This window comes from Nelusetta ayraudi, unplaced genomic scaffold (genome assembly GCF_046127955.1).
Source record: "Nelusetta ayraudi isolate G7.1 ecotype Tasmania unplaced genomic scaffold, CSIRO-AGI_Nayr_v1 ptg000027l, whole genome shotgun sequence".
Taxonomy (NCBI): domain Eukaryota; kingdom Metazoa; phylum Chordata; class Actinopteri; order Tetraodontiformes; family Monacanthidae; genus Nelusetta; species Nelusetta ayraudi.
In genome coordinates, this window is record NW_027466077.1 from 5,845,225 (window position 1) to 5,871,717 (window position 26,493).

At 47.9% G+C, this 26,493-nt stretch overlaps 1 protein-coding gene across 1 annotated transcript in view; it reads right to left on the reverse strand.

Moving 5' to 3' along the window:
• The window catches only part of pdzrn4 (PDZ domain containing ring finger 4), a 28,543-nt gene extending 6,694 nt beyond the window's left edge, over positions 1-21,849 (reverse strand). Inside the window, exons 1-4 of the mRNA XM_076030286.1 lie at positions 21,379-21,849; positions 5,428-5,702; positions 4,543-4,645; positions 851-949 (exon numbers count right to left, since the gene is read on the reverse strand). Coding sequence (XP_075886401.1) covers positions 851-949; positions 4,543-4,645; positions 5,428-5,702; positions 21,379-21,447 — 546 coding nt within the window. The 5' untranslated portion in view covers positions 21,448-21,849. The remainder of the gene's footprint in view (positions 1-850; positions 950-4,542; positions 4,646-5,427; positions 5,703-21,378) is intronic.
• Positions 21,850-26,493: the final 4,644 nt, after the last annotated feature.

The following is a 26,493-nucleotide window of genomic DNA, read 5'->3' on the forward strand; positions in this document are numbered from 1 at the left end:
AAAGTTTGAAAAAACAAACAGACAACATAAAACAGACCACACCCCAGATACATCCATTCACTCAAAGACCTACATTTTTATATAGTGCGAAATTAGCATTTTTACCCTTTTTATGACATACATAAAGTAGCTGCGCTGCCGTGGTGTGACATTGACTCCACAATGTTCTGAAATGGTTTTTCTTGTGTGTGTGTGTGTGTGTGTGTGTGTGTGTGTGTGTGTGTGTGTGTGTGTGTAATAGATGAAGAATAGGTGGGAAAATGAAGACACTGGTTAAAGTGGCTAAATTGAAATTTGTTCGCGTGCGGAATTGAAAAAGCACCTGCAGTCGAACAAAACAGATTCCCATTCAGCTTTTGTTGCTGCCGTCCTCATTGCCACGCACTGCGAGGCGCTGCTTGCGCACATTCTAAATCAACACTTGATTTTGGGGGGGGGGGGGGACATGAAAAACAAGAAAAACAATATCTTTGTTGCACATTTCCCTCTTTGGTTTGCAACGTTTGCATTCAGGCGGTGTGGAGCGCACAAAGGAATCTTTCAATTCGCTTGCTGGAGGGCGGAAAGTGAATGGAGCTAATTAAAACTTTCAATTAAGTGGGAGGAGTCGAAGGAAGGAGAACAAGAAAAGGCATCGTAGGAACCGCATTTCAAAGCAGACTTCCTCTCTGGCTGTGCGTGACAGGGCTTGATTAGCTCATGAAGACACCAATCACTGAGCTTTCTGGAAATGCAGCTGCTACTTTTCCAATGAAGCGTTTTTAGTTGTTTCTTTATTTTTTTTTTTAACATCACAGACCTCTTGGCTGTTTCGATCCAGGCTTAATTGTTTGGAATCTGGAGTGCCTACCTGGCTGACATAGATGCCGGTGTCCTCCTCGTCGTCCGTCCTGTAGCACAGCGTCAGGCCGAGCTTCTCCTGGCTGTTCTGCCTGCACAGCTCCACCTCCTGCAACAAAACAAAACACGTTTCCCCTTCGGAAGACTCAACCAAACCCGACTGTGCCCCATCTTGTGTCCGCCGGCAACGAGTTCAAGGTCATCGGCTCAAGAGAAACAGCTGACTTATGTTCCGTGTCGTGAAGGGATTTAATGCAAACTCTTTGAAATTTGCTGTGTTAGCTTGCGCTCCGTTAAAAAGGCTTTTATCGTTTGAATTATCTAAAGATAATCAGTAAACCGACCCCTTGAACACCATGGTAATGCAAATTGGTTAGCACATATTTTTGTAATTGCTACAATGATTAGCCCAATTTGAAATAATTCTTCTTTTAGCCCCTTTTGCTCTGTGCTACCTGCTAAATAATCCATCATGGGAAACAGCAGTTACTGAGTACTTCTGTGATTCTCACAAAACACAAAAGCGTGTGTGTGGGCGGAATGAAACAGAATACACAAATACCTTTAAAAAAAAAACAAAAAAAAAACGGGGTGCCGTAACATGCGTCCCGAGAAGAAGAAAAAAAAAAAACCCAGTTGGTATCAAATACAAACCTGTACAGGACCGGCGGTTCTTTGATGGTTACCGATGATATTTCACCGACCGCGGGCTTGCCTCCCACTGGGAATCTCTCCATATTTAATCCTGCACCGGCTCTGATCCCTGCTGCGTTTAAAGGTAATCTAATAAATATGGCCATGTGGGTAATCTTTATTAACCCCACGCCGCCAAATTTAATTCAAGCGAGCTCCGGCCGCGAAAAGGGGAGGAGGGTAAAAGGCGGATGAATAGAGATGTTTTTTTTTCTTTCTATCATGGGAAACCTTGATAGCAGAGATTGACAGGGGAGGTAATTTATTTCTGTGGCATTTAACCCCCCCCTTGTGCAGGCGGCCCTGACCTTCAAAGGGTGGGGTGCTTTAGGAGTCTAGAATATAGTATCAACACACATACACCGGTTTTGACAGCCCAGGCCCCCCCCCCCGTCAGGGACACCTGCCCGTTAAGTGCGGCCGGCTAGCCATCGGTGCGCGGCCGCGCATGCACGCTGGGAGCTAATTGCGCTACCGCCGTTGTGTGAGCACCCATTGGCGCTCTCCTGGAATCACTTACAATCGTGCTGCAGCCAGCCCGTAAACGGGCAGCAGATGCGCGCGGCCTCGTGGCGGTAAAACGGCGGCGAGGCTAGATTAGCGATTATTGGATCCTGATAGGCGGCGGCGCCGAGTTCCGATTACGGCTCAGCGGTGACTAATTTCACGTGGTTATAAAAACCCCATTGTGTCAACTGAGGGGATTTATGCTCTCCTCTTAACAATACGTGGGCCCTCTTTCCCCTCACCTCCGCCCCACCACCACCAACTTTTAATTTACCACATGCTACTGCAGCCATATGGCGGCAGATAAAGACACATGACAACATGCGGCGCGCAATGGTCTCCCGCCACTTTAAACATCTGGCCGGTGCCATTTCACTTTGATATGCACATAACGGTGACTTCATGTTTCATTCTGAGAGTATTAACTGCCGCGCTTAACGCGCACTGGCTCATTGTTTCCACTTTGCAGATGACGACTTCCTTTGAGCCGTCAGCGGCCTTTAATGAGCAGCCAGCGTGACAACACTCCCGGCGATCGTCATCCTGTTTGCACTACGTACAATGTGCAACTACTGAGTCGGGCGCACATTTGTTGTTCAGTGGCATGTGGTGGAGGGTCTGTGGCAACTTTGGGCACATTGGCATGATGGTTGGTGGCCGTTTTTAAAACAAATTCCATTTTATTGTTCATTTCATTTTTGCCGTTTTGAACGTGGTACATGGAAATGGTTGTCAACTTGTTTTCGCTGGAGGGGAAGGGTTGAAATAATTTGGCCTGTGCCGTTTGCTTCTTCACAATATGCAATTGTGCTTCCCCGAGCCACGCACCCATTATCCAAGCCATTCCCGAAGTAATTAGATATGTGGGGTTTTTTTGGAAACTGAAGAATTCATTAAAAAATTTAAAAAAAAAAAAACATTTCTGAAGAATAATTAAGACATTTTGATTAATTTTGGCAAACAGTTAACTGGCAGCTACTTCACAATCTGCTGCCATTTTATTAACTGCATTGTCAAACACAATGGCCAAAGCACACAATATACTGGCCTCTCAAAAAAAACAAAAAAAAACAAAACAAAACAAACATACAGTCGTACCAGATTGTGCTGTGAAGTTGGAGGTTTGAATTAAAACACTGTAAACTTCACTTTTTTTATTTCGTCTAAACAACCACAAAATCCATTTCATACAAATGAATTCACTATCTGGCACTTGGCAGTGTCTCAGGACAGTGGATTTGGCAGAAGCGGCAGGAGTCTCATGACAGCGGGAGAACCCATGTGGACAATCAGTTGGAAGCAAAGCTAAACCTGTCAGGAATAATGTTCCTGGGAATGGCAGCCCTATTCCGATTCATCCAGGAGGAAAGGCAGCCGTGTTTCAGTTTGATACACACGGATGGACAGAGGTAAGGGGGGGGGGGGGGGGGCAGTCTGTTGCTCTGTGTGGGCCGTATGAGTGTGAGTGTGTGCGTGTGTGTGTGTGTTTGTGTGTCAGTGCGGGTAACAGGCTGACCTCGTTCGGATACTGCTGCCATTACCTCACGCCGGCCCATCCGTGATTGTGTTGTAAGGGGAGGCCACAGCTGGTCGCGGGGGAATTCTAATGACCCACAATGCAGTTCACTGAACCAGGAAGTGCCTATTAAAACCGGGTGGGACCACTGGAGGCAGCAAATATTACCCGTCACTGTCACCTAGCATGACCTCGAGGGCCACCGTGCGAGTGACACGGGGCATGTGTCACGATGGAAACTCCACAGGCACAAATGGCATAAACACAAAAAAACAAAAAGGGTCCACATTCACAGCACTCCGTTTGTTGTTTTGAAGCTGCTTGTAAAATGGTTTGTAAATCACAATTTTTAAAATCTTAACTCGGAGGTAATCCTCAACAACATGAATCTGAACCATACCCAAGTCATACCCAAAATAGCAACTAATACGGTATAAGTTTAGTTCACTTTTATGATGAGTCTCTTGTATTACACTCTTGTCTACTGGGCAACAGTAGCAACATCAACAACATTAGCAAAATCAGTAGGACCTTCGCTGGAGGGTCCAGGTCCTAAACAGGTCCCTTCGCTTAGGCAGGTGAGGTATGGAGTCTAGCAGTCACTAGATTTGCTGCGTTGCTCCTGGTATGCAGAAAAGCTCTTTGCTTCTACCTTCACCAACTGTGAGTTAATGCATTTTTCAGACTAAACAATCCTGAGGGCATTAGCAACGGCAGGAACCGGGGCTCTGAAATGTACATGAATCAATACCCGAACTCTAAATGAAATAGATCCCATCTCACGGTGTGTCAATGCTCTTCATTTTTGACTCAAGGGAATTTGTGACACGCACCGACAGATGAAGGAACAAAGAGAGAAAGGGCAATAAAGGAGGCACGTCTGGACGACGATGGATATGTTTTTTTTTCGCCATCACATCCAAACCTCTCGGCAATCGTACAGCTCTGTGAGTACGCATCTATGGCAAAAGGATGAAAAATTGTACCTCATACTCGTACTCCTCGGTTCTCTCCGCCTCAGCTGGGGTATTGGAGAGGTACTCCGGGCATTCGTAGAACTCGTGCTCCATGGTGTGAATTGAATGGCAACTGGGACACAAGCAAAATAAAAGTCTCAATACCAGTGTGCCTCCATATTTTTAGTTTTCGGTTCAGAGCATTATGATCAAAGGTCAGGGGTCTCCAAACAACAATTCTCTAAACAATGTTATTTTTTTTTTGAGATTTTTCTTTATGTCCGCTGGACTTTATTCCTAATGAACGGTTTATAATGAAAAGAATAAGATCTGTAATCTGTTATTTGCAAATAGGTATTTATAATTTCATAATTTGACCTTTCAAGAAAAGAAAGCTAATCGTACCTTCACCTCAGGGACAATTCACCTAAATAGTGAGATGCCCACTGAGATTTTGGGATTTTTAAAGTATTGAATGATTTCCCACCAAAAAGCCCCTCAAAATCAGCACAGAATGTGGGCAGCGGACAGAGCGACTGCTCCACACCATCAGCCCATTGGCTTTTAATCAGCCAGCAAGAGCCCCCATTAAAAGAAATGGATGTACAGTGGTGTGCAGAAGCAATTACTACACACACGTTTGGCTTTGCATAATGATATCACAGGGTGGTGCGCTGAGGCTCCGCAAGTTACGATACCGCGGCTTAATAACTTGCACCGCGTAAAAAAAGAAAACAACAGAGAAGCCTCGGGGAAGCTTGATGGTATTGTGGAAGAAAAAAAAAAAAAAACTCCTGGTCCCAGATAATGAAAGTATGCCCTCCCCCCCCCCTCTGACCCACCCCACCCCAAACCCCATCCCACATAACAAATCTAATTCCAGTGCCAAAATAACGCCTTTCAAGTGCTCCTCACCTGTCTGACAGAAGGAAGGGGCAGATGTCAGGCACGGGTGGAGTGGCGGGCCTGAGCTTGGCCAGAGCCATGATGTGCTCGAAGGTGATGTCTGTTTGCGTGCAGACGTCGGCCACGCACGCGTCTGGCGGCACCCCGTTGTGGCCGTGCGTCGCCACGGCGGTCGGGCCTCTGGTGGGTGTCCGCCGCAGGACCTGGACCATGATTGGCTCCCGCCTCATGGCCTCCACCACCGCCTCCTCATGCTCCACTTTGGAGAAGTCGCGTGCGTTCACCTGATGAGAGAAGACGTCAGTCACTTGGTCAACCTGTGGCGCACCAGCAGTGCAGAGTCTACTGTGTCCTGACCGTCGCGAGTGGCAACTGGTGAATTTCAAAAGAGGAGGCAGAAAGTGAAGAGTGACTGATCCTGTGATCCTGATCGCAGTCTCCTTTTTTTTTTTTCAAAAGGCCCATTCATCCAAGGACGACTGGTTCACACACACACGTGCTCTTTTCAGCAACAACCCGTTTCACATTTACACCTGAGAGGCTCACCGCCTTTAAACATCTCAAAGATACAGCGGCAGTGCGTTCTTGTAAAGGGCACTTTGGTGGGAACTCTCGATAGAAGGAGCCAATTACACATTTAGCCTTTTTAAACCAAGCAGCGTGGGTTTTTTTCAGCGGCACTTGCTGACATTTAAGGCCATGAGCAAGTGGCACCAACAAATGGTTTGAAAACTTTTTGACTGGGTAACTGCTTTCGCACTGACAAATTAAAAATGTCTCGTTTGAGCATTTTAATGTTCATCATCCCAGAAAGTTCCCCTGAAGGAAACTAGAAAGTTTCGCAATATTTCTCCAGGTTGAAACGAGCCCCAGATGGACGCATTAGTCTCCAATCAGGGGTGAGTGCTGGGAAAGGTAGAGTGTGATTGTGTGCGTGCACCTGCCACCGCGCGCGTTAACCTGCTGTTTCCGCTCTGTACAATCTGCGTGTTGATGAGCTAACTGGAGGCTGATTAATCGCCGACAGATGCAACAAAGACGGGAGATAATGACCCAGAATGGGTTGGTTTTATGTGCGCAGGTACACTTGAATGCATGGCACGTCTCGCATATCACGTACAATAAATTCACAAAGCATTATGGGTAATTAAAGCACAAACGAGGAGATAAAAAAAAATTTAAAAAAAGGAGCGGACGCGGTGAGGAAGACATTTGCAGCTCCCTGGCAGTTCATATATCTTCTGCCTTTGTTGCCATCATTTTCCGTGAATATCCCCGAAGGAATTGTACTTTATTAAGTTACACCTGTATAGGTGACAGACAAGACAGGTACCCATTCACCCGTGGTAGGTTTTTGCAGATTCCATCAATAGGGAAGTGTAATTCCATTTTGATTGCTTGTTCCGCTTTTGTCATCCCTCAAGAGCGCACGTCTGTGATGGACAGACACAATATCAACTCATTACATCATCACGGTTGGAACACGCACACACACGGGTGCCGAGCCGGAGTTCATGGCAGTCCGTGGGGACGACTGTAATGAAGCAACAGCGTGGCGCAGCCTTCATATCGCGCTCAAGGTAAAGGTTACCGTTGCCAATAAGAAGTGGGTCGCAGTAGCTCGGAAGCAAAGTCTGTCTGTGTGAACACTCTCGAAAGGTCAAGGTTCACGCCTCTCCAGCTCCCACTTGCAAGGGATACAGTAGGCCGGAGCCGATGTGTGTGGGGGTTTCTGCATTGCGAGAGCTATTTGCTCCCATCAACTTTACATCGTCTTCACTGAAAATGCCTTTGAATTGAAAATTGAAATCTGAATTTTATATACATCAGTCCAGAATTTGTCGCTTGCTTAAAGCTCACTATTTCTCATGACTCAACCGTTGCTGATGTCAACCTGACGTCATATTATTGTTTGGAATTTGGCACAATTTGCCAAGTTGGTTGATGATTAGACAGACCCAATTAGAAAAACCGAACTGCCAGCCATCTTGCAACTTGTAAGATTGCCAGTAGTTTTAAGTAAGGATCCCGTGACATACTTCCTATGCATTAAATGTTACACAATGTCACGCTTTGCAGCCTGTGGTTCACCAATTACGCACTTCATCGACTCAAAGGGCTGGCTGTTGGGCCGCGGCACCAGGTATGTGTATGAAAGGCAGGAAGTGCCAGTACGAAGTGCAGCACGCTCAAGCGGGGAGATGCGTTAACCTTTTACATCTGCCACACAGGTGTAATGGCCTGGCCATGAGATGGCTGAGCACTTCAACTTTTGAACACAAACATGCGCGATAAGGAAAGCCAAATGATAAGAGTTTGTGCGTGTGTGTGTGTGTGTGTGTGTGTGTGTGTGTGTGTGTGTTGCTACATATGGGAGTGTTTGCCACAGCGAGATAAGAGTGTGATGGAAAGCACTCAGCCTCGCAGCTAAATCTGTCAGATACGATGTCATTGTGACAGACGAGGGGCGAGAAACAACACACACACACACACAGACACACACACACACTGCACACACTCCTTACACGTTACATCAGTTCCCAGCAGACTTGAAACAGCTTGACAATGCCGCTTGTTTGCATTAACCAGCACTGACGGGATAATGCCACTATTCTCAGACTGAATGGGCTCAACAATGGGCCAGAAAACAATAAGCCGCCAGGGACGGAGCCCCCTCCCCCCCCAGCCAGCCTTCCTATTCATTTCTGACCTCACCCCTCCTGAGGAGACACTTGTGCTTCACATCACTACCAACTATGAATATCCCCCATCTCTGCTTCCGTTAACTTGGGGGAACAATACATATAAAATTCTATTAACATAACTGGAAATGGGCACAGTGTGACTCGGAGAGGACTGCAACTCATCAGGTCTCGCTCCCCCTCTCTTGGCTTTTGGCGGCATTGAGGTGATATAGGAGGCCACTACGGCGCGACATGGCTCCCTTGTCATAAATGTCTCATTTCAATGACAAAAGCCTGACATGTAATATCACCTGCAGAGCAACAGAGGCTAAGAAGGGGGCCGTCCCATAAATCTGAGTGGCAGGCGGGTGTAGCAGGTCGGGTCAGTCCAATCACGATGACCTTTGCCTTGTGGAGAAGTAAGGAGTATCGCCCCAGTGAGCACAAGGGGCAAACGAGTGAAACTGAGCAAAGGAACCACAATGTCAGTTAATATTTATCATTAAATATACCCGACATCAAAAATTGAAGACTTGCCAAGATTTGTCGAAATAAATATCTCCCTAACAAATAAGTTGCTTATCAGGCTAGCTCGTGTCCGTGATTGATGTGGACGAGTGCTGGGATTATGTTACTACAACTGAACCCATTTGGGAAGAAAAACAAAAAAGATGTATTTAACTTCTGCGTCCTATGATATTTGTTTTCTGGAGGGTTTTGTCCTTTCTTAACAAAGGCAGCAAAGCAAATGTTATCTTACCTCAAAGAAACCCTGTCTTTATGATCTCAACGTTTTTGAACATCAGCGTTCTGTTGGCCAGTTTTATTTCAGGTGGTTGGTTCTGTTTAGTTCAAATTCTTTAAGTGAGCACAAAAAAAAGAAAATAAAATGCGCTTCTGACTCACTTCACAAAGACAGAGCACCTCATTGTATGGTTTAGAAGCACCAAAAGGTGGGTTAAAAAAAAAAAAACATAATTCCCCCGCGATTATACCCAATTTCTGTCTGTGTGATGACTATCTGCGGTAAATGGCGGTGTGCGGCAAGTCTTCTGGTTCATTTGCCTCCCTATCTGGCTGGATAGGAGAAGAGTTGCTGAGCGTGCGACATCCGGCTGTAACAGCTTCTCAACCATTTATCCTGGGTGGTGGCCGACCGAAGCAATCACAGTCCTCGTATTGTCCCCCTTTATGGGCGAATCTGTGCCCATTTTTGCCAGGCTACTTATGCAGCCAGTCTGGGCGAGAACTGTAAATGGACTGGAATTTAAGGAGAGTTTCGTCAGGATTTAATTGCCTGGCTGTACTGTAATGGAAGTGTAAATGTAATAACCTCAGCTCAGGTAATTGTTCCGAGGACGTCGCCTCCTTTAAATCTTAAAGATTGCCCTACAAGAATAGAAAAGTCCTCACTCAACTTTTCAAAGTGCACCAGGAGCTCTGAGAGCCAGTCTATTTATTTGATTTTTTTTCCCAATTTTTTTATTACTTTCACAGACCGGGCCCGTCCACCTTCCCCAATCGAGCCGCTGTTCACTGTGTGTTGTTGTGCCGCCGCCGCCGCCGCCGCCCGCACTGCTTTACATTTCTGCATCGCACCAATTAATCAAAGTGACAAGGTATTTAATGAGAGGCAATTAGACTGTTAACCAAAATGCAAATAGGATGGATGGAGAGTGGCGGAAGCGAGGGGGCGGGGGTGGGGGGGTGGGGGGTTCGCAAGACGAGTGTGAAAGGTAGCGCGTCGATGTGCGTGATAAGCCGTGGCCACTGGTTCAAGGACGTTTTTCCTTGAAAAGGGGAGGGGGGCGGGGGGGTTGGGAGGTGGCCGTGGGCTAGTTCTGGCTCTCGCTGCCGGTGTTTATGTGCTCGTCGACGCTGATGATCCACTCCTGAGGCTTTTGCGGGCACAAGTTGTTATGAATGTCCTTCATAGTTTTTTTTTTTTTTTTTTTCCCGTAGACATGGCCTCTTGCACAACAGGCGAAAACAGCCAATTAGTTCCGCGTGGAGGACGGCGGCGTGACAACATGAAACGGGGATTAAATAGCCGCCGTCAGGACGGATGTTGCACAGGTCAATCCCTTTTCTCTTTACTGTGCCGGATGTGTGCGTGGCAGATTAGCCAGTGTTCTCCCTCGGAAAAAATAAATTCTTAATGACGTTTTTTTTTTTTTTTTTTTTTTTGTGCCTTTAGATCGTGATTTCAATGGGAGAATTAAAACTAGAAAAAAAAAAAAACGCTCTCTCGCTTCAGTCAGATTTGCGACAACAGAGCGCCAAACTTCCCGCGTGTGCGCCCGTTCAAAAACGCCCTCTGGAGGATTCTGCCGTCCTTCAACTGTGCGACCGCCAACTCTTCATCATGAAACATCTGCGCCGCCGAGGCGTCCTTCACCAAGATTTTTTTATTTTATTTTTTCGGCTGATGATGCTCTGTCAGAACCCTCTGGAGGCCTGGCTCGAGAGATTAGTACATGCATAACCTCAAAAACACTAAAAACACTTCTCCACTGATCAGGCTGGCGTTTGCTTTTGCTTTTGCACCAATTTGCAAATCTGCTGCTGGGCGAAACTCGCAGTCACTTGTTTGAGGAAAATAAGCTGCGTGTCCCCTCAAAGCACCGATGCTGCCTAGATCCGTGGTTCTACTGTAAGTCACCTTCCAGAAATCCCTCATACTTGGCTAATCCCATGATAAGAGTCATTATATATCTGCCGCAACACGTCTACATTGTCTTGCTCTTCTCGTCTTCCTTTCCCTTTCGGCTCTTCCCTTCAGCAAAGCGAGTTGTGTGGAATTGATATTGATATTGATTCAGTATTAGGTTATCCTGCACTCAGGGTCACTTGGGGTGCTGGAGCCAATCCCAGCCGTCTTGGGGCAAAGGTGGATTGCACCCTGGGTAAGTCGCCAGTTGATCGTCGGAAGCCTTATGGAGAGACAAAGAACTATCTGCACTCGAACCTGCGGACCATTTAGAGTTGGCCAATCAGCCTGATGTGCGTGTTTTTGGACTGTAGGAGGAAGCCAGAGCTACATGGAGAGAACCCAACCAGACAAAGAGAAAACACACAACCTTTTCACACAAAGACCCAGATATCGAACCCACAATCTTGTTGCTCAAAATACTCCATGAATAAACCAAAAAAATAATTTCACTTGCAACTACAGTAGCCTTTGTAGAACTGCGGAAGAGGTGAACGTTTTTCTCCCACTTTGTCTTTATTTTTACCTTTGAGTGTATTTATCAAGGGTTTTCTGCCCTCTTTTTCTCTTTACACATCTATCCACTCCCACCCCAGCACTACAACACACACACACACACACACACACACACACACACACAGGCAGACACTAGAGACTGCCGCCCTGTGACTGTCATTCCGAGCGCACATCCCTGATGTAAGAGGGGCGAAATCAAAGGTTATCATCTGTCAGCCGAGGCGTCGGAAACCATCTCATTTCCTGCTCTTTGCACCGCTTCCACGCGCAAGGTGCGCTTCCTTTCAATTAGCGAACATCCCCCACTCGTAAAACCCCGGACCGGCTCTCACTCTTAAAATATGGATTACAGCCATACGTGTGGTGTGGCGATATTCTCAGTTCATCCGCTCGAATCACCCCGTTTTCATACTCATAACGTAATTAGATAAAAATGCGGGGGGGAAAAGTCAAGAAGTTTGACACACGTTGCCTCGTTAAATCCACAGTTTCGCCAGCACACAACCTCCCCCGCCGCTCTTTTATTTTTGTTCAAGCTTTCATTTCCTCGCTCTCTCTCATGAAAAAGAAAAAAAAATGACTAATACCCTCAGCCTGGCGGCCTCATACATCACGGCAGCGGCAGGGCCAACGTGTCGGCGTTTAACTAATAGGCTTGGCGCCTTTGGAGGAGTGGCACACGGCCTGCACGGGGTTATGACAAACAACGTCAACAAGACATTCATTACCCTCAACATCCGAGTCACAATTACCGCGATCGGCGAGCGAGTCCCCATCGAAACACCCTCTTCCTCCGCTGCCTCACGCATGCCATGTCACCGGCGAACGGCTTAAACTGGCGGGCCGGAAATGAGCTCAGTTTGCGTTTCCGTTGCTGATGAAAACGGACGCGCTGTCGCCATGCAGGAACATATGCGTTCGCAAAAAAAACAAAAAAAAACGCTCAGAGACGCTTTTTGTTTCGACTTCCGCTCGCACCCGTCTGAAAGTGGCAGCCTCGCCTGGCAAATGCACTTAGCCCCGCAATGTAGCCGGGAATGTATTGTTGCGGCGCGTCCTCCCCGCGGCCATTAGATCGCCATTAATCTCCTGTCTGCCATCAAAACAACAGCCAGCGAGCCGGGGCCTGAACAATGCAGCAGGGCCCTTCCTCCAGCCCACTGACACATTCTAGCAATGAGTCTGAATTAGGCTCTCGGGGGTCACCGATTAGACCCTCATATTTCTTCCCAGATGGCCGAGTTCACAAAGAGGTTATTTGTTATATGTGTAGATCGCACGTTCTCCGTTGACGCCCTCAACCTATTTTTGGAGTTTATCTAAAAAAAATTTAAAAAAAGCATACAGACCTTTAACAATGTGTTTGAATTTTAAACGTAAAGACAAAACTGGTGATTGGAGAGACTGGATAGATTTTCTCCTTTCTGTTCATCGGTTTAAAGATGGGACAACGCAGTGAGTGCTGAGACACGTACATGAATCTTTCAAATTTGGGTAAAGCTTGCAAACAGAAAAAAGAAAGGCAAAATAATACAGGGGGTAGCCACCTTTTCCTGGGGTTGCGTGGTTTAAAATTTGGCACGAAATCGCCAATTGCTTTGTTTATTTCTCTGATGGATCAGCTGCCATTACTGCATTGGCTCTCTGGAGATTCTGCCTCTGCTAGCCTTTGTTTTCATTGTTCTTGGTCAAAGTAACTGCACTGCTGTGGTTAAACCATATGGGAGTTGCAACCACACAGAGGTGGAACTGTTCATAAGTGGTGGCCACCTCACACCTGTCAAGAGCGTGGCTTCACATTGTCTTTAAACAGTACGACCACAAGTTAGGACGTAAAAAGCCATTATCCAATGGCAGATTAGCAAGATAACAAAAATATATCAAATTCAATGAAGTCGTGAAATTATGTTGCACCATAAAGCTTTAATCATTACAACACACATTTAGTTTCAGGCAAACAGAGCCAGAATCTACAGACAGGAAATTAGCATAACATGCTAAAACTTGGAAAATGAAAAACATTTTAGCGGGGAGCGGGAAAATAAAACATTTATGCGCTGCCTTTTTTGCATAAAATTATAGAAGCCTGGAGTATGAACTTGGCGTCCTCTCCCCATTAGCACCGTCTAGCTATTCATGTTTATGCTCACTGGAAGCCCATCAACCATTGGCATTATTCATAACAGGAAGCGCGCTCTGTCCGCCCTTTGAAAGCGACTGCAGCGCTAACTGAGCAGGCGTGAAAGAGCTCTTCCGGCGATGAGAAATGCCTCCATCCCAAGCCGTGGCGTGTTAGCTTCAGTGAAGAACCCACAGCGGTGCAATTTACCCCTCATTCAACCCGCCTCAATCAGGACATCGACTGTAACCCGGCGGAATGACTGAGTGAATGGCTAATCACATCCGCCAGGAACACAAATCAGTCCCACGATGATTAGTAGCCGAGTTTCGGAACGGCTTTCAAACGGGAAAGGCAGACACAGTGCATGAAGAATGAAAACATTGTGATTGCTGAGAGACACTGTGTGAAGCACGTCCTAATCACGATTAGAAATCAAAAAGAAATTGCATTTTTTTGCAAAAACAAAAAGATTTTCATTTTCGTTGATGATCGCAGTGAGAGGTGAGAAGAGAGATAATCATGAGAAAAGCAGCAGCTAGGTGTGTTTAGCTGCCGGAAAAAAAATAATAATTTACAGCCCCATCAGTGGTGACCTTGACACTAACAACTTTCTTGGCAGCTTCTTCTAGCTTTTCAAATGCAGCACCGGGTCAAAAATCTTTAGAAAATTAAGACTCAATTGCCAAGATAAAGAGGGAGCGAGGTGACAGAGAGCACCACACAACATTGACTTTATTCGCAGTCTCGTTGTACTCACCACTTTGCTAATCTCAGACAGAGAGCATTCTTAATTGGGCTCAATATTTCAGTAGGACGACGACGAACAATCAGACTCCTTCTGGACGAGAGAGGTGAGAACAAGCAGCTTTAATAAAAGGGAAGAAGAAGCCGCTACAAGTTGGGTGCGGCAGAGCAAAGATTGTTGTTGCTGCTAGTTCTGTGGGAACTTAATGGCAATTTCACATAAAATACAAGTAAGAAATATGATTGAAAAGAGACCGGAGGGCTTCTTTGCTGGATTGGCTTCACTCAATCTGGCTTCGGCACAAAGTTCGGTGAAACACTGAGCTCCTCCCTTTAAAGCACATTCAATGGGCTTTAAATGGAAATCTTCATCAAATCCGAATTGTAAATATTCTGCCTGATGCGCTAACTTGAAGTTTTTTTTTTTAACATACTGTAAATAAAACTACATCCTTAACCTCAAGGTGTGAGCTTTTTGTGACGTGACCCACGTGAAGGCAGGTTCCTATTTTGGAAAGGAGCCTTCGACGGCACCGACGAGCAATCTCTTCCTGCTTTCAGGCCAAGCCCGGGCAGTGTTTGTTTTCACCGCCTGTGCCTTCGCAAATGCAATTCATACATCGCATTTGGACGTAAACAGATTGCGAGAAAGGATGCATCTCCCCAAACTGGCAACGACGAGCAGAGTTCCGCCGGCGGCGGGGCATCTCCGCTCCATCCTGAGGGCATTTCCCACATCTCGCGGCGCCGCCCTCGCTTTAAATGCAATCACACCCCCCCCCCCCCCCCCCCACAGCCCCCACCCTCGTCCTTTTGCTGTGCAGATGGTTTAGTGTCATTCTATCTGTAACTGGACGCGATTGCCAGGCCCTGAGTGGGCCTAATGACTCCAGAACTCAGGTTGGTTAAGTGGGAATCCAACACCGGGGCGACTGCTGTAACCCAATCTTCACTTCAGACCACCTGCAACCATGGATTCGCCCTGTGGGTTGGCGACGTGCTTGGCAGCGGCTGCGCAACACACTTTCAAAATTTCCTCCGTCGGCTCCTTGTTGGGATTCGCGGCTGCGTCCTGAATTATTTAGCTTTTGAAAACACGGCGCAACATCTGATGGCTGCTCTTTGGAAACAGTTGTAACCAAAAAAAAAAAAAAGGAAGATAAAAAACACCTCCAAGCTTCCCCCACATAAATGTTGCATGATAGACAAAATTCTTGGCGCTCACACAACACACATACAGAAAAAAAAACTGTTTTCTTGTTACAGCATAACTGACTTGCTTGGTCTCTGATGAGAATTGCAGCCAAAAGGATATGAGAGAGAGAGAGAGAGTGTATGCTAATATAAAGGACGCTTCCCCCGTTTTTGACTTTTTCTCTCAGTGTGTGCTAAATATCTCGGGGAGCTTTTTAGCCCGCATTTTGCCGACGCGTGCGTTTTCGGCTCGCATCGCATCCATCACGCGCTCCGCCAAGGTTCGTCATAACACTCGCCAAGAACAGACGCAACGCAGCCGGCGGCTATCAGGTGTCTCGTTGGGTTACTCCGAGTCAAGGTTAGCGGCAGTCGTGAAAATTAGATCTGTATTTTAAAGTGATGACTTCCTCCCATCTGCTACTGACGGGGAGTCCGTCCGCTGCTCCATCTCCATCATGTTTTGCCATTTCTGCAACGCACGGTGAAAAAGGAGGGCAGGGGGAAAAAATGCAGTGCACCTCAGAGGGGCGGGGTCATGCCAGCAGCGCATTGATGAACGGGAGAGGCAGACGGTGACAAACAGGCGGGTGGGTGGTGTGTGTGTGTGTGTGGGGAGGGGGGGGGGAAGAGACAGACGGGAGCAGCGGAACGGAACGGACTTAAAACACTGGCCGGCGACTGATAAGTGACAGAGGAGGAGGAGGTGGAGGTGGGAGTGACTCTTTTGGAAGGAGGCGAGGGTTAAGGAGGGGGGTGGGGGCGGGGAGAGAGGAGTGGGGGAGGTTTAAAGCATTTATTGACGGCGCAGGTCTTAACTCATTCTGATTCTTTCACCCCCTTGTTGCCTTGCTACCGTAGCGCGCCCCTCTTTTCTCTCCTTTGTCCCTCCGCCACCTTTACCTCCCCTCCGTCCCCCACTTCTATCAACCGTACCAGGCCGCTCGGCCCGTCTTAGGCTGATAGTGACAGATAAGTGCGTTTTTTGCTGTTTTTTTTTTTTTTTTACACACAGCCGTAAATGAGGAAAACACATCGTAAAAGAACAGAAAAGAAGCCGGCCGTGTGATTTCTGCGAGATACGTCAAAGTACACGGAGAGGGGTGTAATTGGGCTGTTTAACGCAGCCGTGCATCAATCATGCATCGCGCACACACGTCTTGACCACATTGTCTAGGTGGGGCGAGGAGCACAGCTTTCACCCCGGTTTTATCGGTTTGACGCTGGCAAAGGGGGGCCGCCTTCAGTGAACAACCGTTTCAACCTGCCATTGAACAACTGCCCATTTCCTTTATCCACTCCTTTTTTTTTCTTTTTTTTGTCACCATAAACCACGCTAGCTGACCATTGGACGCACCAAGTCATGAATTATCACCATGCTGTTCGACCAGAAGCAACTATAATCATGAAAAACAACAACAGATGAACTGTGTTTTAGCAGCAGGGCTCATTAGCATAGCGCTGAATTAGCATTTTTATGGCCAAAAAACATTAGCCGTGGTTTATTATTCTGTACCTGCAAGCCCTGAAAGTCTGAGGACTTTTTTCTTTTTCGGGATCCAAGCCTCGTTTTGTGTGTGTGCGTGTGTGTGTGTGTGTGTGTGTGTCTACACAAAGGTTGGTGTTCAGGTCCGAGAGACTTGTCAGGAGGAATAACGCTCACAGGTGAAAAGGTCAAACCTGCTGACCCGAAAAGACGGGTAGACAACTTGTTTGGCCGAAAGATGCCCAAAGTGCTGAGAAGGTCATTTCCTGCTGAACAAAAAAGAAAAAAAATCTCCCCCATGAGAGGGACGGAGACGGACGAGCTGGACAGGAAGTCGGCTCAGGATCAACACCTTTCCGGGTCTCCGGCAGACGATATCAGGAGGAAGATCAGCTGATTTGATCCCCGCGAGCTTCCGCTTCGCCTGCTCTCCTTCGCCGTCTCTTCACCACGGCGGTCCGTGGAGCCATATGGAGGCTGGTCTGACTCTGCGGGCACCGTGGGCGGCGGCGGGACTGAACCCGGGTCTGTCTGGCCGCCCTCATGCTGCCCGGCTGGCTGGACAATGTGGCACAGCATCTGCTTCCGGAGATGCGTGGAACGGACACGCCCACCACGTTCTAGTCCGGGGCATGGGGGGGGGGGCAGCAGGGCGGCGGGAATGTGGTGTTCAGACAGTAAACAGAACAAGGAGGAGTTTACCAAACCCAATTTGAAGGGGTTTGGATTAGAAATAGAGACGTGTGCAGTCACGTGCAATAACATCAACGTGGAAGTGTTTGTCCTCTCTCATGCGTCAAAGAATTATTTGATAATTAGACAGAAAGGAACACTACTTCGAAATGGGCCACAGCTATACAAGTAAACAGAACTTGCAGATACATTTTTTTATTAGTGCAAATCCGGTTTATTTTCATGAAAATCGTTTAAAAGCTAATTAAAGTTTACTTGAGCAGTATCCACACTTGGGCTCATACACCGAACTGGACGAGAAAAAATGTCTGTTTGGTGTTTATACCAACTTGCATCAGGGTGATCAAGCTCAAGACGGTCACGTGACGCCGGAAATTTGAGCTGCGGCTGGAAGAACAGCAGCCACGTTTGACTGTGACCGCGCCACTAGGCAGCAGCAAAGCGCTGGGAGGCTCACACACAAGCTGTGCGCCGTGGGGCCACGCAAATCATTGCAAAGTTAGGCGACAAAATAAAATCTAAAACAGGTGTTCTGCGGGGCTCGGGTGGCCAGAGGCTGTGAGGCAATTTACAGCAGCCAAGAGCCACAAAGAAAAGCAGAATGACAAATACGGTGCGAGTACGCAGGGGATGAGCAAGTGCACACACACACACATACACACAAAGACGCACACATCACAAATGAAAGTGTGAATGTAAATGGTCTGATGAGAGCCATAAATCTGCGGGCAGCCGGCCGTCCTGTCGGAACGGCGCAGCTGTGTGAACAGAGATAGTCATTGTGGCCGAGGAGACGAAGAGGCAGGCCGGAGGGCTGCAGAGTCCAACTGGACCCATAATGGTTCAGGACTCCCCCCCCAGGGTAAAATGTGGCAAACAGGTCCACAAATGATCACCATGGATCCATTAGCGGGGGAAATAATAAGTCAAGCTAGTCCCCTTCCAGCTACTTCACCACTGCTTGATGCCATTTCTTATGAGTGTTGATATTCTAGCTGAGCGATTTGTTCACAGTATCAGTTTGGCTTAACACTGGCAATAGACTGAATAGATGCTCAAAAGAGAGATTTCTTTTTTTTTTTTTTTTTTCACCAAATGGGAAAAATACTATGAATATTGTTACTATGATTCTTTAGTTGAAAGCGGTGCATTGCCACATGACCAGACAGAATTCACAACATGCCGCCATCAGGATTCAAATGGGTCGTGGGTTCGATTTCCACCTGGGACTTTTCTGTGTTGACTGGTTCTCTCTCTTTAGTCCAAAGACGTGCACATTGGGCAAACAACAGGCAACAACAACACACCCCGCCCCAATCAAAGGTGGCAAGTCAATGCTTTTTGTGTTTTGCATTTCAGCATTGCTCGAGTGACTCTCGCAACATAAACTGTCAGGCGCCGTCGTCAGCGTCCTTTGTTAGTCCGCCTGAGCTGCCGGCAGATGGTCCAGCCGCAGAGCGCCGGCGGAGTCAGACGGAACAAACGCACCTTCGGAATCCACGCTGCTTGTGAGCGCGCGCGAAAGAGCGAAACGAGCGAGGAAAACAGATTGCCGGGCGAAAAGGAAGGCAGAAGGGGGAGAGGGAGTGATGAAGGAGGGCAGGAGGAGGAGGAGGAGGAGGGAGAAAAGAGGGGGAAGGAGGAGGAAGGGTTCTGGCAGGATGAAAGAGGGAAGGGGCAGAAGGGATCGATGGGGGTTAGTCTGGATTCACAGAACAACCCTGAGCCTTCAGTGTTGGGACAAGAGTCACACTGACACTTTTTTGGAGGGATTTTTCTCTTTTCTTTACTCAAAGCTGTAGGTGTTCACTGTCAGTAAGTGTGGGTACAGTCACACACACACACACACACACACACACACACACACACACACACACACACACACACACACACACACACACACACACACAGTATTCTTGGACAGCTGCCACATTGCCAGGACACCTACAGTGCAAAGCGGAAACAGAAGGATTGTACAAGGACGAGCCAATCTCCGTGGTGACTACATACTTTACCCTAGAATTATACATTGTTTCACGTTGTCGTGCTGCGTTTTCGCCAAAGACAGTTCGATGGCAGCAGAGCTCTCAAAGGCGTACGTTCACAGGCAAGGTTTTGAAAATCAAAACCTTTTAATCCTTCATCAATCGGCCTGAATCCACCAGAGATTGAGAGGCAACGCTGGCTTACTCAGTCGAGTGGACGGAGGTGGAGCGGATTAAAAATAATAATTTTTTTGAGTCCTCAGGCCGAGTGAAGCTACCAGTTCTCCTCCTTGCAAGTTCGCCAGCACACTACCTAATTTAGGCTGCGGTTTTACCTCACTATATATATTTAACACCATAATTAGGTCAGCTGTATTACTGCAGTTAGTTTTCACAATGATAGGGAAAGATGAGTTTCCCAGTGGGTTTGCATATTATGTAGTCACCCCTCCGCTTGGACACCTTTATTTGATTTGACTTTCCTCTCTGCTACAAAAGAAGCCACGACCTCCCGGGGTTTCCTGTTTCGCCTGCTGTGGCTAATGTGAGAAGATCCTACTCAAACCTCTTGCCCCACTAAACAACTGGGAGATTTCAGAGAGAAAAGTCAGCGAGTTTCACTCACTTCAGGGTGACTTATGGTCGACGCAACCCGTAGCAAACACAACATACACATAAAACACAGCGTTTTGTTCCTTATTTTGTTTCTTATCCTTATACAGACACACACACACACACTAGAAGCACTGTCAAGATTCCACTATTAAGTTTGAAGCAGAGGCCGTATTTGCCAGAAGTGCTCAGTTTCATGACGCCGTATCCAGTTGCTCGCTGTGCGAAAATACTAAATGATGAATGAAGTCTTGTTGCTGCTGCTGCTGCTGCTGCTGCTGCTGCTGCTGCTACTTCTACTCCGGCTCCTGCTGGCTACATATCTGCCCACACTAAACAACAACAGAGATAACCCGTCACACGTGTTTCTCCACAATCAGCTCCGCAGTTGCGACTGCTGACACCACCGCAGAGAAAACTGCTCCAAACACCGCCGGCGGTGCAGAGGGGGAACGAAGAGCACATTTCGCCTGAAACGACTCAAAGAATGTCGCTCGGAAGGTGTTTTCTAAAATCAAATTTACACACTCGCTGACACTCGCAATCTAATCAACACATTCTGGGCGAGAGACGGCAGGTTACACATTCACTGAGTTTTATCGCCTCGTAATTAGAGGGTGATCGTTAACGGAAGCCGCGATGAGCGCTTCTGGCTCTTGACCGGCAGGAAACGCTGGAGAAATGTTTCCGTCTCGCCCGAGGTTTAAGAAGCCACATCGAGTCACTGGGACGATCTCGTTAAACGTGAAAGTCGAACGTGAGGTCGGGAGGTGGACGGATCGAGGAACGACTAACCAAACCAAGCTCTGACAAAAACGGAGAGCGAAACAGCGGAACACTCCCTCTACTCCTTCTTCTTCTTCTTCTTCGTTCTTTCTTTGAAGTCCCCCCCAACCCAGCAACCCAGACGGTCGCAGGCAGAGGAGATGTGACGGATTCCCTCAGGAGGAGTAGGAGTCAAACTCACTCTCACGTCTCCTGCTGCCGAGGAGAAATAACTAGCACCGCTCACTTTGATGGAAAGGAATGCACTCTCTCTCTCTCGCACTCTCTCTCACACACACACACACACACACACACACACACACACACACACACACACACGCACGCACGCCCGTGCACCCACTGGACTAATTGTCGGTGTGTTTCTCCTCTTGCGACCGACAGCTCACTTGGCGCAAAGACCAGACAAACACACCCGGAGTCTGACTCACCTGAGCGATCTCGTACAGCAGTTTGTAGTGCTCCTCCCGTTTCTGCAAGGTGCACAAATTGCAACCCATCCTAGTTGTCAGGGAAACGGCGCCGTGGTCCCCGCTGGAGTGTGCGTGCTTTTTTTGTGTGTGTGTTGTGCTGCCTGTCTGCGCTGTGTGTGTGAGCTCCCCTCTGGGGCAGGAACACACTCAGGCTCCTCTTCTCTGGGATCCCCCGCGCCTCTTCGTCATCCACGAGTCCTCCGAGATGCCGTTGCGCTCGTTCCAAACGCGCATCAGGCAGAGCTGGACGTGCGCGCGTGTGTGTGTGCGTCTGTGTCTGTTTGTCGGTATTCTGTCAGCGCCGGAGACAAACACCTGCCCTCTCTCCCCGTCTTTGCCTGTCACACCTCCTCCCTGCTCCCTCTGTCATGCCGACGTGCGGCTCCTCTGCCTCTCCTCCTTCTCCTCCTCCTCCTCCGACAGTGAGCGCGCTCTTCTCTCGTGCAGACACACCTCCTCCTTCCCGCGGCAGCGCTGCAGCCTCCTCGCGCCTGCCTCTTACTACGGCTCATGAATAGGCGGCAGCCCCATTGGCTGTTCAAGAGAAAGGGGGGCAGTAAAGAGGAGGGGCAGGGGGAGGACAGGGCCAGGGCCCATCCGGGAGCAGAGAGTCAGCGTGGGCAGTGGCTGGATGCATCTAGTTGTTCCACAAAACAAACAAAGCAGACCTCCATATCTAAAACACACACACAAATAATGAATACACCAGAATGCCTTCTGTGTTTGCTAATCAAGTCGCAGCAACCGGACAACTGGCTCCACGTGGAAATCCATGTGATTTGAACACAATCAGATGGCCTCCAGTGCCCGGCACAATGCTTTGAGTGGCAGTGGGCGGTGACATTTGCAAAAGGGGCGGCTGGGGGCAGGGCGAGTTGGCAAGGGGGCGTCGACACCCGCCGAAACAGACGCTCGGCACTTTTGCTGCGCTGGCAATCTGACAAGGGCACAGGACGGCGCTGACGCGCACAGGAAGCAACGCAGACCAGTTATTGATCCCGGTTCAAATTGGCCCTCAAGCCCCAACTGGCCGGCCCGAGGTCGGGGCAGCACAAAGTAGAGAGAGGGGAGGACAGGACAGGACAGGACGGACGGTGCCAGTGAACATTTGAGAGGTTCCAGTACCCGGATGGCTTCAAGGATCCCAGACTTGTCTTGGGTTTATGTACGAGCCCAACAGCTTGTGAGCTGTACGTGTTTGGGCTGTATTTTCTCCAAAACGCCTTTGACTCTCCAAGAAAATTCCATCCCATTCCAGTAGACAAGTCAAAGCAAAGACTTTCCCTATCTAGGCTTCAATGCCAAAGATCAGGAGGTAAAAACATACCTAATATATCCAACTTTGGTAATGTGACGCTAAAAAAAAGCAACGGCCCGTCACTGGAGATCAGAGTTTAGTTCCCCATGAGACGTTGGAAGTAAACAAACGTTGGGGGGGGGCACAATGGGAAAAGCTAATTATATGTGCAGGGACAGAGTAAATGATCAACACAGTGGGCCACCTTCATGGAGGACATAGTAAAATACCCTCACTAGGCCTTTAATACGATAACCGGTACAAGGAAGGTCTACCTAACAAAGTACACAGCTTCAGTTCCTGCTGCCTTTCTATGCTCTCTAACCTAGTCTGCCCATTCCGACCTCTGACCCTTGACCCAACAAGGCGTTTTCCAACCTGGATATTTTCTCTTGTTGGGACCGTTCTCTGTAAAACGCTAGAGATGGTTGTGATCAGGTGACAATCCCACTAGATGAGCAGCAGTTTGTGAAAAACCAGCGGCCCATCTGGCACCAACACCATCAGCTCACCACTTCACAAGTCACTTAAATCCCCCACCTTCCCCATTTCTGATAGTGCACTTTGGACTTCTGCAGATGGTCTTTGCCAAAACGCACCCAGTTGCTGCACGTGTGATTTGTTTGGATGTCAGCAAGCTATTCAGTATTTCAAGCAATCCAGTGTATCAATACTAAACGGAAGAGGAAGAGCATTAGCTACTCATTTGCAGTCAACGTTTACGGAACCATCTTTTGTCACCGGCTGGTTGACTGAACGCTGCGGCGGCCACAGAATTTATTTCGCTCGACAACGCCCTCCGTCTTACGTGACTTATGTCCGCCACTTGCGAGGGAAGCACGATCCCAGAAGCCAGATGCTTCATCCCACTTATCACCAGTCAAGCAGCTACAGGGACCACGGCCGTTCAGCCAAGGGCGCCAGAGCACATCCAGATACATCCCAGAGATAACACTTTTACCCCTTTCTCACACTGTCAGTCAGCTCTTGTCCCCTTTTGTGATGAGGTCACCGCTTCTACCACTGACCTGTGAAGGTTACTTCCTGACGCTGACATCATCGCCCAATTCCATGCATCCCACTCAATTCCCTTATCCGCCTCCCTTATTTTATCTTGTGTCAATTCAGTTTATGCTCCACTGTTGGCAAAGGATGGGGCAGAATCAAAACAAAAGCTCTCTCTCTCTCTTTCTCTCATGTTTGTTTATGTATAAACTAAAGGCTATAAACAGCAACACTAACTAACTAACTAACTAACAACTAACTTTTCAGCATCATGGACTCAGAAAGAGGTCACAGCCAACATGAGAAACTATCATGGCTTTGTTATGAGAATCAATCCGATACCCGACACGTTTGGAATCGGAAGCATCAATGTTTGAGTTATTGTTCCCAACCAGAGGAGCTGAAGAAGGTTTGAGCCGCTGGTCTGTCTCAGTTTCAGACCTATGGTCCACTCTTGCAATGGAGTGAAGGAGCAACACAAATGACTGATCCACTGAGACGTCGGGGCACATTCGACATACCCATCATTGCAAAAATAGACAATATCATTACACTCCTGATGTTTGCAGTCTGAGAGGGGGATCGGTAACATGACCTGATGCTGGTGGAACTGCCTGAACTGGGACCACACATGAGAGAATCCGGACTGCACTGAGAGCCCAAGCCACATTTACACAACAGAAATGGGGGTATTTCCATTTTATTGTCCCACTTTTGGGGGACTTGGGAGGAAAGTCATCAGTGTGTCTTGATTCCACTGGAGGTGACATCATCCTTCCGGCCGTTTATGACCAATCACAGCCACTTTCATTGTCCAGCTGGCCCTCTTTCCAGCGTTTCACGTGCCTTTCATCATCGCCCTGGCCGGGCCACCGGAGACGCAGTCGGGCACATGTTCTCATTTAAAATTGAACAACTCATATAAGTTTAAGAGACGTGAGATTGGACCCCTTCAGATCAGACATTATGGGAGGAATTTGGTGCAAACAAAGTGTCCGCAAAGGCCGACTTTGATGTCTTTCGGGGGGGAAGGGGCGACGTAGTCGGATGCACTTTCACTTTCTGGGTTGCACTTTCACTGAGCTCTTACACAAGTGGTTAACTGCAGGGCAAAGCGTTCTGAGGTGTGGATGAACAGCTGTGTTCATCATTCCATGCATTATGGGTTAGCATGTCAGTGTGATGTGCCGGCCTGTCAGAGGTTAACCAAAAATAGCTTGCTGCAGGCTGAAAGCGGCTCACTTCAAAGGCAGCCTGAGATGCCTCATTAGCATAATGTCCAATGTGGCTGTGATTGGAAGAAAATTGGCCGCTTTTGCACATTCTTCACTTGAAAATAGGAACTCGTCAGGGAGGCTCCGAACTCCATTTCAATATCAGCTGGGAAATGAGCCCGAATGCAAAACCTTCGAGGCAGAAACTCTCAGAAGTTTTTTTAGCCCGACATCGGTAATTGCAGCCATTCACCGTAATCATTTTGAATACCGCGGTGTCCCTGAAACCGAGCTGTGACGCTCGATAGCATACGACTGCTGCTAGCTTCTGATGTTGTTTTCCAATTAGCCGGCGTTCAATGGGATCTGAACCACGTGCAGTCGAGAAAAGTTAACGTTCAATAGTGACTTTTAGACGTTTCCTGCCGTGTTTTTGGAGCAACCAGTGCCACGGAGCGGCGTTTCAGCGCCCAGCACAGACAGCCGGGTGTCTGAGAGCCAATGGCTCTGGAAAAGCCCGAGGGCGACCCACACACAACTCTCAACAGCCATAACGCATACATTATTGAACACTCTCAGCCATTCATCGTGGTAAAAACACGATTAGAGTGCTACTTACTGCACCGAGCTAAAAGGCCGAGGGGAAATGATGCTACGTGATTGTAATTGAAAAGCAGGGTCCTTCTTCTATTTTTTTTTTTTTTTTTGTTCTGGTAATTACATTGTAACTATTCATTACGGTCTAATTACGTTGCAGGAGGCCCAGCGTTTAGATCCAATCCTCATAATGACGACGTCTCCCGCTCTCATTGTCTACCGATCGCAATTGTTGGAGCAGAATGACAGGGTTTGTGGGGTGGGGAGTGTGATGGGGGGGAGCAAATATAAAAATAACGCAAGCCAGCCTTACTCTTGTCATTTAATTATCGAATTATGAAGAGAGTTAAGAGTGAAACAAAAAGGGGGTCGGTGCACAAAAGCAGAAAGACAAATGGGGAAGTGCTGTTCATCGTTTCAGATTGCCGGTCGGGCAGAAATCATTCATTAGTGTATTGTTGTCGAAACACTGTGTTAACGTCCAATCTTTGTAATCTCCCATGTGAGCGGCGGCCGCAGAAGTGAGACAAACTCACAAATGTACACAATAAAAGAGGCACAACGACTCTACTGTGGAGCATTCAAGAGGACGGCGTTAAACGAACCGCGGCGGCCAATAAAACGAGACAGATCGCAGCCAAATGAGGTGCTCATTGTGAAATGTAATGTGAAAGGCAAATTGAAATGTCCCGTTATCTTTTTGCTCCTTCTTTTCTTTCTTTCAAACTGATTCAATCAAATACTTGCTCGCGATTCAATACAGCATCTTAACCACGACAAGCAGCAGCAGTGGCGAGACTGAGAGGGGAACATGAGAGCCCGACAGCCTCTTCACTCAATGAGCGAGCAGCCAAACTGGCGTCTGGCCAGCTGACCTCACACCACACCAGACACATAGGGTCAAGCAGCCCAGGAGGATAAACCCGTCCTGGGTCAGGTTCAAATTTCTCTCAGCAACTT